This window comes from Myotis myotis, unplaced genomic scaffold (genome assembly GCF_014108235.1).
Source record: "Myotis myotis isolate mMyoMyo1 unplaced genomic scaffold, mMyoMyo1.p scaffold_m19_p_12, whole genome shotgun sequence".
In the NCBI taxonomy this organism is placed as follows: Eukaryota; Metazoa; Chordata; class Mammalia; order Chiroptera; family Vespertilionidae; genus Myotis; species Myotis myotis.
In genome coordinates this window covers 1,214,985-1,229,477 of record NW_023416316.1, presented here as the reverse complement: position 1 = coordinate 1,229,477, position 14,493 = coordinate 1,214,985, and the positions used below count along the sequence as shown (strand labels likewise).

Sequence of the window (14,493 nt, the reverse complement as noted above, 5' to 3'; positions counted from 1 at the left end):
AAGCAACCCCAAGTCCAGCCAGAGACTCTGCAGGGGAAAGACTGTGACCCTGTCAGCAGGTCCGCAGTGGGAAATTTTCTTCTAGCATTTCTTCCGCAGTTTGTCCCCCACCAAGCTGTCCCTCTGTCTAAAGCTCCGTCTGGCCGCTGGGCTCCTGGACGGACGGTCTGTTTCCCATCCTCCTCCCGGCTGCGCCTCTCCGCCCTCTGACTGCTCCCTGGGAGAGCGCGGCTTTACCTTCCCGCTGTCACTGCATGTGTATTCTGGATTTCAGTTTTCCTTTTTGAGGCGTCTTTCTTTAGTGGGACTGTTCCCTTCCTCATGGCCACTACTGACATTTCCTGCTGCTTCTGTCTGCTCACTGCTTCTAGCTCCTCTTCACCTTGGTGTCTTACCTTCTGAGTTAGAGCTTTCTTCAAAAGCCAGATAACCCCTGCCTATCGAGGTGAGGGAGGCTCTATAAGTTGACCCAGGAGGCTGAACACACACATCCAATTGTACAACCTCCTAAAACCCAACTCGCCACATTCTCACAGACATGAGAGATTACATCCAAAAACAAAAACGGGGGGGAGGGAGGACGCTGGAGAGGGCCAATGGGGGAAAAGGGGGATATATGTAATACATTCAACAATAAAGAATTACTTTAAAAATTAAAAAACAAAAACAGGCCACTATAAAAAAGGGCATTCAAGGAACGGAAACAGCCCTCAGGCATCAAGAACATGGTGGGAGCAAAGGCTCCAACAGAAGGATTAAAAACCAACGCTAGGACGTCTTCAGGGAATAAAACAAGACGGCAGAGCAGAAACAGGCGAGTGGGAAAGAGCAGAGAACCGTGTTGGGGTCCCGATTTCAATGCCAGGAGTCGTAGGAAAAGACAGAGACGATGGAGGCAAGGAAATCACGCATAAATAGAGCGTTTCCTAGAACCTACAGAGCTCCCAGACCGAACAATGAGAACAGACTCACCAAGGGACAGCACTAGGAAATCCCAGAAAACAAAGCAAAGACTCCACAGGCCCGAGAACACCCACCGACACAGAGGGTGAGAGGCCAGAGGCCGTGTCCACAGCAGCGCTGGGAGCAGGGGCAGCGGACACACCTCCCAACTGCTGAGTGAGAAGGACCCCGACCTGCAAGTCTGCTCATGTTATTACTGCGCGCTGCACACACATCCTGTGCTTCTCTCTGGAGGCCTCACAGGGAGCTGCTTTAAGGTGACGGAGGACTGGCATCACCGGCCTGGGCACAGGCCTGGCTGCCGGCGGGGAGAGGCGTGGAGGGAGAGGAGCTTCTCATAGCTCGGGAAGCAGAGTTCCACCCCGTTCCCCGCTTTTGGTCCTGGCCCTCCGCATGCCTGTATCCTCCAATCAGGAACTGCGCAGGCTGTTTCTCCACGGAGGAAGGGAGCGCCTGGCGGAGCAGAAGGAAGGACCCAGGGGCCCAGCCTCGCCCCCTCCGACTTCCCCAGCCCCCTGGCTGCGGCCACACGCCCCAGGGCACTGCAGCGGCCTCTGCACTGCCGAGTGGGATTTCCATTTCCTGTTGCTCGGGGCGTTTCAGACGCACCGGAAGCCAGGTACTGCCTCCACAAGCAGAAGAACCCATACTCCCCAGTGACCTCTCAAGCGCATGTCCCCCCTTCCCACTGCAATCTCGCCAGAGAGCTGAGGACTATCCAGGGGGTTCCATACCTCCGGGGGTCCAGTTCATGGTCCTTGGATCCAGTCACCAGTTCCGGGTGAATCCGCACATGCTCCATCATTGGCTGGAAGGGTCCGGGTGACAAATGGAAGGCTTAACTATCGCCACGCACCAGGACAGTATTTGACAGTAAGAAGAGCGAGTACTGATGCACGCTGCGGGGGAGGGGGCTTGGACACCATGTGAAGGGAAGCGCCCGTCACAGGGCCACACAGCGCATGACAGGCAAGCCCATCAAGGCAGAGGGCAGCCCGCGGTTGCTCAGGGCTGGGGAAGGGTTATCTTTTCAGAATTCCCCTCCAGCGTTTAATACAAAAGGAGTACGTGCCGCCTGGCTGCACGGCTGTCCTTTACCTTGACCACTTCCTCAAAGGTCTCCAGGTTCTCCTTCATGCTGTAGTGGGAGCGGAGGAAGGAGACGAAGTTGCAAGGGTACATCCCGTAGAGGCGATGGAAGAGGGCATAGACGCTGGCGTGGAGATGGACCAGGTAGATTTCCGCCACGTGGCCTGGAAAGGAGCGTGTCCAGGAGCCTCAGCCAGACACAAAGCTGACGTGGGCCCGGCAGACACGAGCCTGAAGCTGCCGCCTGACTCCTTGCTCACGGACCCTCCCCTTTGCCCCCCGAGAGTGAGAGTGGCTTTCTACAATGCAGTGTGAGCACGCCAGCCCCCCTGAAAATCCATCGGTGGCTCCCTATGGCCCCTGGATACATGCCCTCCACGTGGAGCGACCCTCAGGTCTGACTGAGCTAACTCTGCCTCCTCTCCAGTCATCCCTCCAAAGGGACCCCAGGCGCCTCCCCACACCGAGCCGCCTTTGGGACAGTTGCTGCCCCAACACCGCTCATCCTCCTGCCCCCGCCCGGCTCAGCTGCTTCCTGAAAACGGCACCGCCTGCTGCCTCTGTCCTCAGTGCCTCGCACTGCGCGTGGTGCCCAGCAAGGCTTAAACATTTGTGACCAAATGTGTGAGAACCTTTTAAAATCAGCAGTAGTCTCAGCTACTGTCCTGACATTCGCTTTACCAGAGCTGAGAGTGGAAGGAGGAAAACGTAGTTAACCTAGCCCTGCCTGGGCCGCTGGGAGCCGCAAGCCCACGTGGACAGAGAGGCCTCCTGAGCGAGCAGCCCACCCTGCCCCTGAGGCGACTCCCTCCTGGGCCCAGGGCTGTGCCGGAGCCGCAGGGCTCATCCTCAGGGTGCACCTCGTGCTCACAGCTGGAGGCACCCTGACAGCGGGCTGCCTGCAGAGGTTCCCAAGTCCACTGCATGTGGAACGAGAACACGGGTGGGACGTGCAGTGCCCTCCCTCCTCCCACACACACGGGAACAGGGCCAGGGCCTGTGTCCTGTCAGACCAGCGCACTGAGGCAAGAATGTCCCGCTCCGGCAGGGGTCACCGAAAGGCAGGGAGCTTTACCTCCTGCCACTCTGCTTCTCAGAGGAGGAACCCTTTAAGCCAACGAAGAAAGGCAACACACAGCATCTGGTCCTGCCGGCAGTGGACACCCCCAGCTACTTCCTCGTCTGGCTGGTGACAACACCCACGCCAGCTACAGAAGTCGACACATCTTCCCTTACCGCTCACCCCCTGCAGGTACGCAGGAGTCTTTACCTGGTTTCTTTAGGCACCACGACGAAAGGCGGCCAAAGATGTCAAAGAAGTCGTGGAGGTGCTGCTTGCCTGCCTGGGGGATCATGGGCAGCATGGTTATCAACACCAGGACGCCGGTCGTGAGGACGATGACATCAGTGTCCACCTGAGAAGAAGAAACACCTGTCAGGTGCAGGACTGCACGCCACGGGGCCCAATGAGAGCTTCGCTCAGACTCATCCCCACCCCTAAGGCCCTCAGGGCTTGGAGGGACAGCACTACAGCCGACTCCACAGGAGCTGCTGAGGGCCAGCCCGGCTGCAGGAGCTGGTGCCGGAACCAGGCACCCCCATCCCAGAGGAGCTTAACCTGGTGGGCGATGCCCACTCCTCAAGCCCGAGGACTTGGGAGCAGGATCTGGAAGCAGGAGAGGCTACTCTTTAACAGAACAGAGAAACGCAGCTGTTTTTGTTCATGCAACTAAATTCTAAAATGCTTACCTTTTTACAGTCAATTGAAAAAACCACTCCACATTGACAAGTCATACACTTTTTCAAAGGATCACAACAAAGTATAACTTAAGAAGAAATAAGCATAGCACTACCAGGAGTCCTTACGGCTCACCTTCACAGTATTTAGAAACCAGCAAATAAAAGGCGATACGGTGACCTCTGACCCTGTCTACAAGCCGCACAGCGAGTCCTTCACTGTGGGCTAATAAAGACACCGCTGCCAATGGGTACTGAGCACCTGGCCCGTGACCACATCAAGGCTGTTTGCCAAGTGACTAGAATTCAGATTTAAGCAACAAGATAGTAACCAAGACTCCCGTGGAGGCTAAGACACTCACTATTCCTATTTAAAAAGGAATCTATCCGTCTGGAAAGGAAGTTTTAAATATTCTTAGTTTTCACATCAAGCCCGTCCCTTTTGTGATGGCAGCCATCTACTGATAAGAGTATAAAATGCTGTTAGGAGAATGTATGAGTTCCGGTAAAAAGGATGAACCCTCATCATACAACATCCTAACTGAAGGCTTGGGTAACAGCCAAAGAGTAATTGTCAAGGCTTACCTTTTTGGAAAAGATGAGTAGTTTTGGACTCTGAATTAAATAGGGTACCTCAAAACTGGATTATAACCTCATCAGCCAACAGCTTAAAAAATTAAGTTATTGCCCTGGTCAGGTGGCTGATGGGTTGAAGCATCGTCCCGTACACCAAAAAGTTCTGTGTTTGATTCTTGATCAGGGCACATGCCTAGGTTGCGGGTTCAATACCCTATTGGGGCTCCAACAGGGCATGTACGAGAGGCAACCAATCAATGTTTCTCTCTCTCTCCATCTCTCTTCCTTTCTCTCTAAAAATCAATACAAACATCCTTGGGTGAAGATTTAAAAATTTAGTAAGTTGGTAAAACTATTCCTATTTTTCCCCAATACCACATGCATGTTTTTATGACACCCTGTCAATGTGACTCCTTGGGACCCACCTTCAGGGACCCTAAAGCCGCTAGTCCCCCCACTGGCAGAGTCACAAGCCCCTCTGCAGGTGCTGTGCCAGACGAGCCCGCGATAAACACTCCGCTCCTATCATGTCTCTGGGAGGAGCGAGCACTTCACATTAACCACGTTTCCTACTTCACCGCCGGAAACAAGTCCAGGAACTGGAACAGATGAGCAGAGAGCCCTGCGTGGCCCAGCGAGCCCCTGCCGCGCTCCACCCATCAGGCTCTCTTTAGGGGGACCCTCTGCGCAGGAACACTGCGGGCGCTGCCAGAGCAGAGAGCGGCCAGCAGCACCGGTGGGAGCGTGGCAGCCACGTATCCATGGCGACGGGCCTGCGAGCCCGCACTCCGTTAGCTAAAAGGCGCTTGGGAACGGGGTTCCCAAAGACGAGCCGGCATATTTTCACCTGAGGGAAGGCTCGCCAAGGACGGCATCGGAGAGGCTTGGGAAAGAGAACCAACCTGCTGAAACGTCACCGTATCTGCTTGGGCAAAAGCTACTGGACATCAGTGATGCCCTGAGAACGACTCAGCCCAACTCTGCACTCGGAGAAAACCCCCAACGCCTGGAGTTTCCAAACTCTCAGCTTACAATAGCGCGCTTCCTGGAAGGAACCCAACATTTCAGAAACGACACGCACGAGGCCATTTCGCTCGCGTTCTTACACACGTCGTACCTTGAGACATTTTAGCAGAGAAGGCAAGAGAGGTGCTTGAGAGAGCTTATGCTTCCAGGGCGGCTGCAGCCGGATGGCGTGCCCCAGTAACGAGAGCGTGGATAACCGAGAGGTGGCTTTGCCCACATATTCATTCATTTTGTCCAAGAGATGCTGGAAGTGTGAGAGAACAGGGAAACGTATCTCAGTAAAGCTGGGGGGCGGGGGGGCAAGGGAACCAAGGGAGACCCTCGGATGCATGTACGAGGCTCACACAAAGGCCACCGTGATGGACCCCTGGCCCCCGAGGCTTCCCAAGATGTACAACAAGGGTCACACAGGTAAAGAGGTCAAGTTCAAGATTTAAACCGTGTTGGCAAACAAAACACTGTCCCATCTGGCCTGAGAGGACAGCCTGCACTTCCTGAAAAAGGGTCCCATGACACAGGTCTGCTGGGGAGGCAGGGAGGCTCTCCTTCTGAGGCACAGACAGGCCACCTCTTATCATCACCAAGGCCCCCGCCTGCGGTGCTGACGCTGTGAGGGCCCTGCTGGAAGCTCACTCACTGCCACAGGAGCCCGGCCGCCGGGTTTGGCCCCAAATATAGATCAGGGAGGAGCGGAAGTTAAAACAGCCCAGAGTGAAAGAACAAGATGGCACGGTCTTCATATTCTCTATGACCGCAAGATGCCCCAGTCTGCCGTCACGGTGCTCTGCCAGCTGTCCACCACCAGCCAACATAAAGCAAAGCAAAACGTGAGGGCCCTCCCAGCGCTGGGAAGCTGGACTCGTCCATCAGTCCCGTTAGTTTGCACTTAAGATTTCCCCAGATTAATTAGAAGCTGAAAAACACGACTCAAAGCACGGGTTTAACAGGGGCACTTTATGCACTGAAGTGGCCCTGTACCATTCTAGTATTGGGATTCCAGGATTTTTTTAAACAGCAAGATCTTAAAAAGCCTCTGGAATTTATTTCACTTCGTAAACTTTTCCGGAGACACAGGTCCTGCGGGTGACTTTTACGTATGGCGACACCTGGGAACGAGGCCCCGTGGCGGCAGAGGTTGGGGGGAGGGGAGCTCCGGAGCCTGCACACGGGTGCGGAGGACTGGCACCCGTCTCGGGAGAACATCTCCCACGCTCCACGCTGCCCCGGCAGTTACCTTATCGTGTGGCTCTTGCAAGGTAGTCAGGATGTGCAATACTTGCTGAGAACTGGTTTCCAGGTAATAGTCCACCAAGGTGTTCACAAGCATCGGCCCCCGGTCTGAAGAAAGAAAGGGGGGTTCTCAGAGTCACTTCCTTTGACATTCTAAATTTACCTCAACTCGCTGCCTGTCACAAAATCCAGAAAATGTTTCTCTACACGTTACCCAAAGTCGTACGAAGCACTCTACCTATGCTTCACTACATTCACTTGTCTAACTGTAAGACAACACCAAGTTTATTGGCCTAAATAGCCATATAAGCACATGAAATGCTAGCTTCTTTTTTATTACTTTTTTTATTACAAAAGATAATTCATTTTGCCCGGCCGGTGTGGCTCAGTGGTTGAGTGTTGACCTATGAACAGAACCAGGAGGTCATGGTTTGATTCCCGGTCAGGGCATATACTCAAGTTTGGGGCTCGATCCCCAGTGTGGGGCGTGCAGGAGGCGGCCAATCAATGATTCTCTCCCATCATTGATGTTTCTTTCTCTCTCTCTCTCTCTCTCTCTCTCTCTCTCTCTCTCTCTCTCCCTTCCTCTAATTTGAAATCAATAAAAATATATTTTAAAAAAGGACGGCAGAAACTTGGGATGGGATTCTCGCGTCTGTGTCTGTGTGCACATTTGAATGTTCTGCAAGGAGAAGCTGGACACACACCTCAAGTGGCTCCACCCACGGGAGCTCTCTCTTGGTGTGTAAAGACTCCTGAGAAGGGAAAGCACAGCTGAGCCGCAGGGTTCTGGTCGCTCTAGGTCGCTCTCTGCCGACTGGCAGACGAGCTGAAACAACCTGCCCTCGCTCACCAGCATTGAGGTTCTCTTTAAAGATGGCCGTGACGTCATCGCGCACGCTCAGCACGGGGGAGTCCAGCATGGAGAGCAGCTCCCCGAGGTTGGCTTGTTGGGCCATTTTCTCACAGACGTGCTGTGCCGGGTCCAGGACGTTCGTTACAGATGCTGGAGGCTCTTCATTGGTGCCACTCCCAGACTGAGAAAAAGGAAGACGACAGTGTGACCCAACAGTCTCATGTTCCCCGCAAAAAACTACCTGGAAGGCAGAGCAGCGCCTGCGTTCCATGCCTCGAAGTGTGTGCAGAACGCTGTTATGGGGGCAGTGCGGGCGTGAGAATACCCCTGCCTGTGACAAACTCACAGAGAGTTCTACAGCCAGAGAGAAACCAAACACCACACGGCCAGCCCGACTGTCACAGCAACTTCATGAAAGAACCAAACAGAGTTATTCCTGCTGCTGTTTCTGCCCTGGGTCTTTGGCTAAGATAGTGTTTATTTTTCAAATCAGCGCGTAAAAGTAGGTGAACTCTTTGCAGAAAAGGAACTAACAGCATAGTATTTTCTTTTTTTAATTCCGATTTTTAAAAAATTTAATCTTTATTGTTGAAAGCATTGCATATGTCCCCGTTTTTCGCCCATTGACCCCTTCTAGCCCCCCCGCCAAGGCCTTCACCACCCTCGTGTCTGTGTCCATGGGTCCTTTGGTTGATCACTTCCCACCCAGCATTTTATTCTTGACTATCGCTCCAATGTCTGAAGTTTAGTACAGCTGGTTAGGTCCCCAGGTACTGTCCTCAGGGGCTGAGGGCCTAACCAGCTGCAGCAGCTTTTACTAGCAGACACTGGAGCGATGGTCAAGAAGAAAATGCTGGGTGCGAAGTGATCAGCCGAAGAACTTGTATGCATGTATGTATAACCCATGGACACAGGCACTGTCCTCACGGTGAACCAGGGGTCGCTTCTCCATTTGGAGCGTGCACGCCTCACGCCGTTGGCTACAGGAAAGGGGCACCAGGGCAAACTTCACCTTGAAAGCTCAGTTTTTTGTTGTTTTTTTAAAATATATTTTATTGATTTTTTTACAGAGAGGAAGGGAGAGAGATAGAGAGCTAGAAACATCGACGAGAGAGAAACATCGATCAGCTGCCTCCTGCACACTCCCAACTGGGGATGTGCCCGCAACCAAGGTACATGCCCCTGACCAGAATCGAACTGGGGACCCCTCAGTCCGCAGGCCAACACTCCATCCACTGAGCCAAACAGGTCAGGGCAAAAGCTCAGTTCTTTACGGCAGTGGAGCAGCTGCGCCACCTGTACATACGAAAAGCAGCTCACTCACCAAGCGCGCTGTACACACACTATGTAAGTCTCCCACTGTGGTCCCTAAAGCTGTTTCCCAAAGCCAGGTAATGACCACTACCATGCGTCCGACAGGCGCTGCTCACCTTCCACCAACACCATCAAATATGCTCCTTTCCTGCAGCCGTGTGAGTGGTCTTGGTCCCACTTTCGTAGGGAGAGCAACAGGTTAGGGCCCAGTGATGGCGAACCTTTTGAGCTCGGCGTGTCAGCATTTTGAAAAACCCTAACTTAACTCTGGTGCTGTGTCACATATAGAAATTTTTTGATATTTGCAACCACAGTAAAACAAAGATTTATATTTTTGATATTTATTTTATATATTTAAGTGCCATTTAACAAAGAAAAATCAACCCAAAAAATGAGTTCGCGTGTCACCTCTGACACGTGTCACAGGTTCGCCATCACTGGGCTAGGCCTTTTGCTCAGGGTCACAGAGCCAGGAAGAGGCAAACCAAGGAAGACCTGCGCGCTGAGCCCTGACCTGCCTGACTCCAAACCCCAAGCCCTGCAATGTGACAGCCAGCGGCGTGTGGCCTTGACCCTCACAGCCGCTCTGAGGTAAGCAGGTCTCACCCTTATTTTCAGATGAGAATAGGGACACTCAAAAAGGACGAGTGAGTATGCCGAGGTCACGTGGCAAAGCAAACACAGCTGGCCCAGTTCCCAGGCCAATGAGTAGACATGTCATTTGCAGCCATTTGCACTCTTACTGCCTCAGGAACCTGCACTTTAATAGGCACCCAGGTCGTTCCTATCCGGGTGATATATACGCCCTGTTTGAGAAACACTGTGCTAAAGGGTTAACTCCTCCTCGCATGGCGAATTTAGAGTAACAACGATCCCAGAAACCACGAGTATTAACTACTACCATCTACGCTCTTGTTTAATTATAACCTGGTTAACAGTCACTGATTTGGCTCTTTGTGAGTCAGAAGTTCATTAGCCAGAAAAATTAACTAAAGTGTCTAAATGCATTTCTGATAGCAAATCACGAAACAGGAAGTTGCTGTAAGTTGCTACATCTTACAGGTGAATCACAAAGGAAGTCGATTTGAAAGGGCTCAGAAACCTTACAGCTGGTAAGATTTCACCCCAAAAGAGTTCAAACTGAGAAGAGACACAAATGTCACCAGACTGAGGTGGATTAAATTACAGTTATAAGTAAAGATGCCTGAAACCTGTATGTTCATGTTGACCAATGTCACTCCAATACATTTAAAAATTTTTTTAAATTAAAATTAAAAAAACCAGTGCGCTAAGCCAGCCTGCCGGTTGCTGCTTCCTTGGAGGACTGAGCGAGAGGCTGAAGCCAGACCTCAGCACAGGCCCTGCACAGAGCACCGCTGGCAGGGGAGCACGGGCAGACCTGGGGCCCACGCGGAAGGTCACCCCTTAACAGCACGCCTACCTGCCTGGCCCCGCGCTCACTTCTACGGCAGGCAAACCACCAAGGACGCTCAGGCCTAAGAGTAACCTGTCCGCAGTTCGGTTTTGTTCCACTGATATTGCTGCTTACCTGGCCTCGTCCTGGGAGACGCTGTCTTCTGCGCGCTGAGACCGCCTGTCGGGGCCGGTCCTACAATGAGGAGCCCAGCACAGAGTGACAGGAGCTCAGTTCTAACAAAGATGGCGCCCGTCCAGCAGCCGGGCAGCAGCCAGGCTGACCAGCCTGGACACCCAGCTTGTTTCTGTGTGCAAATATAACGCGGGCATAAACGTCTGCTTTCTGATATTCCAGAAAGCCCTCACGGGAGCTCAATCCTAAGCTCTTGGAATGAGTCCCATGATTGGAACATCTTTCCTTTTAATTTTTATTTTTGTTGTTGTTGTTTTTGTTAATCTTCACAGGTGGGTATTTTTTCCATTGATTTTTAGAGAGTAGAAGGGAGGGAGGGAAGACAGAGAGAGAAACATTGATGTGAGAGAGACACATCGATTGGTTGCCTCCCAAGCACACCATGACTGGGGCTGAGGATCGAACCTGAAACTTAGGTAGGTGCCCATGACCTGGAATCGAACCCGAGACCCTCAGTGTGTAGTCTGTCGCTCTAACCACTGAGCAACACCAGCCAGGGAGCATCTCTCTTTTTTAAACTCATACAAATATGCCTCGAGCACCTCAGCGCAGGGTGCTACGCAGGGCGGACAGACCTAGCGAGTGCAATGAAGAATTGTATGTGGCATGTAGGGAATGGCCGTGGTTCAGGCGGTGCACAAAGGAGGGGAGGGAGCAGCTCCCTCTGTCCCCCCAGACAGTGGACTGAGCTGACGCCTTACCTGTTCCGAGGACAATTGGTAATTCGGTTTCCAGTGCTGTCAGCCTGGCGTCTCTCATGGTCCCTGGAGGAAAACACACACATATGGACATGAACTACAGTGCAGTGAACCGGAGGCAACCAGAGGGAGTCCAGGGTCCCCTGGCTCCGCCTCCTCCCCACTCCGGCCCTGAGAGGCGGCCGTCTGCTCTCCCCGGAACGAACACTTACAATCCCTGGGCCTCCCTCCCTGCCTGCATTTCCCAACAGCTGGCTGCTGGAGAATTCTTTAGATTGTGCGGAACTTGCACGCTCCGCCTGGAACAGTCTGTGTGTGAGAGCGATAAACGAACGGACAGCGGCGAATGGTCGGGACACTGCAGCATTAGAGGGTTCCGAGCTGCAGTCACGCTCTGCTTCACTGGCTGTCCCTCCGGCTCCACATCCCAGTCTCTGATGTCTGACCTTCACCTCCCCAAATGCACAGCGAGAAGAGCCATGGCCTTCCTCACAGGCGAGTGGCGACTGGAGGCGACGCGTCCCGGAGCCCTGAGCACAGTGTGTGGCACCGGGTGTGACTCTGGGGGCCCCAAGGCCAGACAGTGCCAGGCCCTCCATGGGCCTGCATCGCCTCAGCACCCACCACCTCCCCCCACTAGCCTCTCAGTCTCCCAGCCAAAACACACCCCCATTTCAGGACCTGCCGACCCCCAAGCTAAGTCTTCACCTTTCAACTCTCAGCTTAAACCTACCTTCCTCAGAGCCTTCCCTCCCGCCACTCCCGAGTCCCAGGCCAGGTCGGGTCCGTTGCGCACTTAGTGGCCGCATTTCTGTGTCACCGTGTAATTAGCTGTGAGCGTGCCTCCCTCACTGGACTGGCAGTGACATCGAGAGAGAAAGTGGCCTATTCAGTAAGGACCGTATCTCTAGCAGCTGCCACGGTGTCAGTCGGGCACAGCAGGTGCTCGAATTACATTTTATTCCTTCGACATTATGGAACTCAACTCGTTTATATCAATTAGCTACAGTATAGGTAGCTTTGCTTAAAGTCGCAGAACCTAACAACGGTGTTAAGTGATGATTTACTGTGCTTGTTGACTGAATGACTTGGAGTTAAAATATTCTTAAAGGTATAGAGCTGAATTCTGCCTTCACAATAGCACAGCCTTCATCTAACCTTCTCCCTGACAAGCATAAGATACTTGTGAAGAGCTACCATTTCTCTAGTTTTCCCTTTTAGCCTACTTCCTGCCCATATTATCTCATGTTAAATATCTGTCAAGTATCCTATCTAATAAAAGCGTAGTATGCAAATCGTCCCCTCCACCGGGAGTTCCTCTGGGAGTTCAACCAGGGGGCGGGGCCAGCCAGGGAAAGGAGGGAGGACCCAGCCGGCAGCCATTAGGGACCCGCCCATGCGCGAATCGTTGCACCGGCCTCTGGTAAGTACAGAAACACATGCATTCCAGCTTGTTCACACTGTGTTCGGGCATGGGCTGACCACTGACTGGGAGCGCCACGAGGACGGCGAGCACCAGCCCACCGACGACACCGGGGCCATCCCAGCGTCTGCCGCAAAGCAAGTATCAGCGTCTCTGGTCAGCCTCCCAGCGCTGCCCTCAGAGCATGAACGCTGAGCCCCACACACTATACACCTAATTGCCCTGAGCGCGGAAAGGCCGGAAATAAGCCCCTAATGTGCCATCCTGGCCACTGAGTGACTCTCTAACAACGGGGATCTCCTGCCCAGACGACAAGGCCATTCGACTTCCTCGTGGAGCACACTCCACGCATGAACACCGTGGTCCTCAGTGGCACATGCGCACGTGTGTGCAGTGCTGGGGCAGACTGGCCCTTCAGACAGGGAGCACTTGCCTGGCCAGTCACTTGACTAGGGAAAGAGCTGGAATTAAACAGGAGCCTCTCATCTTCAGAACCCTGAGGTCAGCCGTTTGTTAGCCAGGGAGTCATAGGACATCTTGCAAGTCACCTAGCTGGGCCTTTTACCCGAAGAGCGGTAGCTGAGGGTAAGATTCAGATACAATACGATGAGCTCTCGCAGCCTGCCCAGCTGGTAAAGGCGCTGGCACAGGAAACCAGGCTTCTTGTCCAATGCCAATACAAGACTCCTCAGTGCCTTTCCCACTACGCTAAAAACTGCAATGGCAATCACCAGCATCACTGTGATGCTGGCAGGTCACAAGGCCTCCTGCCGTTAGTGATATTGTGTGTGTTTATTCTCTAACTTAGTTAAATCCTGCCCTACAGCCAGGCTGGCGTGGCTCAGTGGTTGAGCATCGACCTATGCAATGCCCGGATTGTGGGCTTGGTCCCCAGTGTGGGGCGTGCAGGAGGCAGCCGATCGATGAGTCTCTCTCATTATTGATGTTTCTATCTCTATCTCCCTCTCCCCTCCTCTCTGAAATCAGTAAAAAAATATTTTTTTAAAAAAAGTCCTGCCCTATAGAGGGACTATGGGGGAGAATCGCTTGGTCAGTGAAGTGAGATGAGACCTGCGAATCCCTGATGAGACGTGCGGAAGGGAGCAGACCCCTGCCCAAGGTGTGCACACCCCGAGGGGTGGGCATGGGAACACCTGTCAGAGTGTAACAGGGTCAATCCATGTTCTTGCTTCAAAAGCCAAATGAAAAAGAAACTTGCCCCCAGATTGAGACCTCCCCTTGCGATAGTCTGAAGCGATGCTCTCACCTACAGCCACATTGTAACTGCACTTCCACAAGCAGCCTTTTCGGCAAAAATAAACGCAGGTTCGAGGAAGAAGATGAGGGCTCTGGGCTTTAGGATCTTGAGGCTAAACAGAAGGAACGAGGTCAATTTGTTTTCACACTGTTGGTGTTCACAGGCTGATGGCTTAGACACCTGGGATTACACATGAACTCCAGCGTACCTGCCACGTGGACCTGTCATTAGCAGGACCTGTACACACGTGTCACATATCTCTACCCTCGACAAGATGCGTGACGGGCTGTGAGGCAGTTAAGATCCACACAGACCTTCATGAACACTAGTGGCAGGTACCGACAAGGCCTTCAGAAAGTATCTTATCTGGAACATCAGCTGACTATCCAGACTTTGGGAAGCGGGTGCTGCGTGTGGCCTTCTACCCCCAGGAGTCCAGTCTGCGCACCCCACACCATAGGCAGCTGCAGAGCACACGCCTGAGATAACTCTGCACACACTCATCTGTGAGAAACAAACAAGCCAGTCTGGCTCAGCGGGTAGAGTGTCAGCCCAAGGACTGAAGGGTCCTGGGTTCGATTCCAGTCAGGACTTCAATTGCAGGCTCGATCCCTGGCCCTGGTCGGGGTGCGTGCGGGAGGTAACCAATTGATGTCTCTCTCACATCGATGTTTCTCTCTGTCTCTCCCCCTCCCTTCAACTCTCTCTAAAAAT

General features: G+C 53.0%; 1 protein-coding gene across 13 annotated transcripts in view; it reads right to left on the bottom strand.

The window, feature by feature from the left end:
• The window catches only part of TSC1 (TSC complex subunit 1), a 38,021-nt gene that overhangs the window by 17,857 nt on the left and 5,671 nt on the right, over nt 1–14,493 (bottom strand). For 8 of the 13 annotated variants that reach the window (XR_004971103.1, XR_004971101.1, XR_004971102.1 and 5 more), the window contains exons 2-8: nt 11,102–11,164; nt 7,475–7,658; nt 6,626–6,729; nt 5,483–5,635; nt 3,323–3,467; nt 2,062–2,216; nt 1,698–1,771 (exon numbers count right to left, since the gene is read on the bottom strand). Coding sequence is in view for 10 of the 13 variants with exons in the window: in XM_036329247.1 (XP_036185140.1) it covers nt 1,698–1,771; nt 2,062–2,216; nt 3,323–3,467; nt 5,483–5,635; nt 6,626–6,729; nt 7,475–7,580 (737 nt within the window). In the remaining 3 variants the exon portion in view is untranslated. Of the gene's footprint in view, nt 1–1,697; nt 1,772–2,061; nt 2,217–3,322; nt 3,468–5,482; nt 5,636–6,625; nt 6,730–7,474; nt 7,659–10,340; nt 10,513–11,101; nt 11,165–13,788; nt 14,151–14,493 lie in introns of those variants that run through there. The other 5 variants (XM_036329253.1, XM_036329252.1, XM_036329254.1 and 2 more) reach the window with 3 other exon arrangements.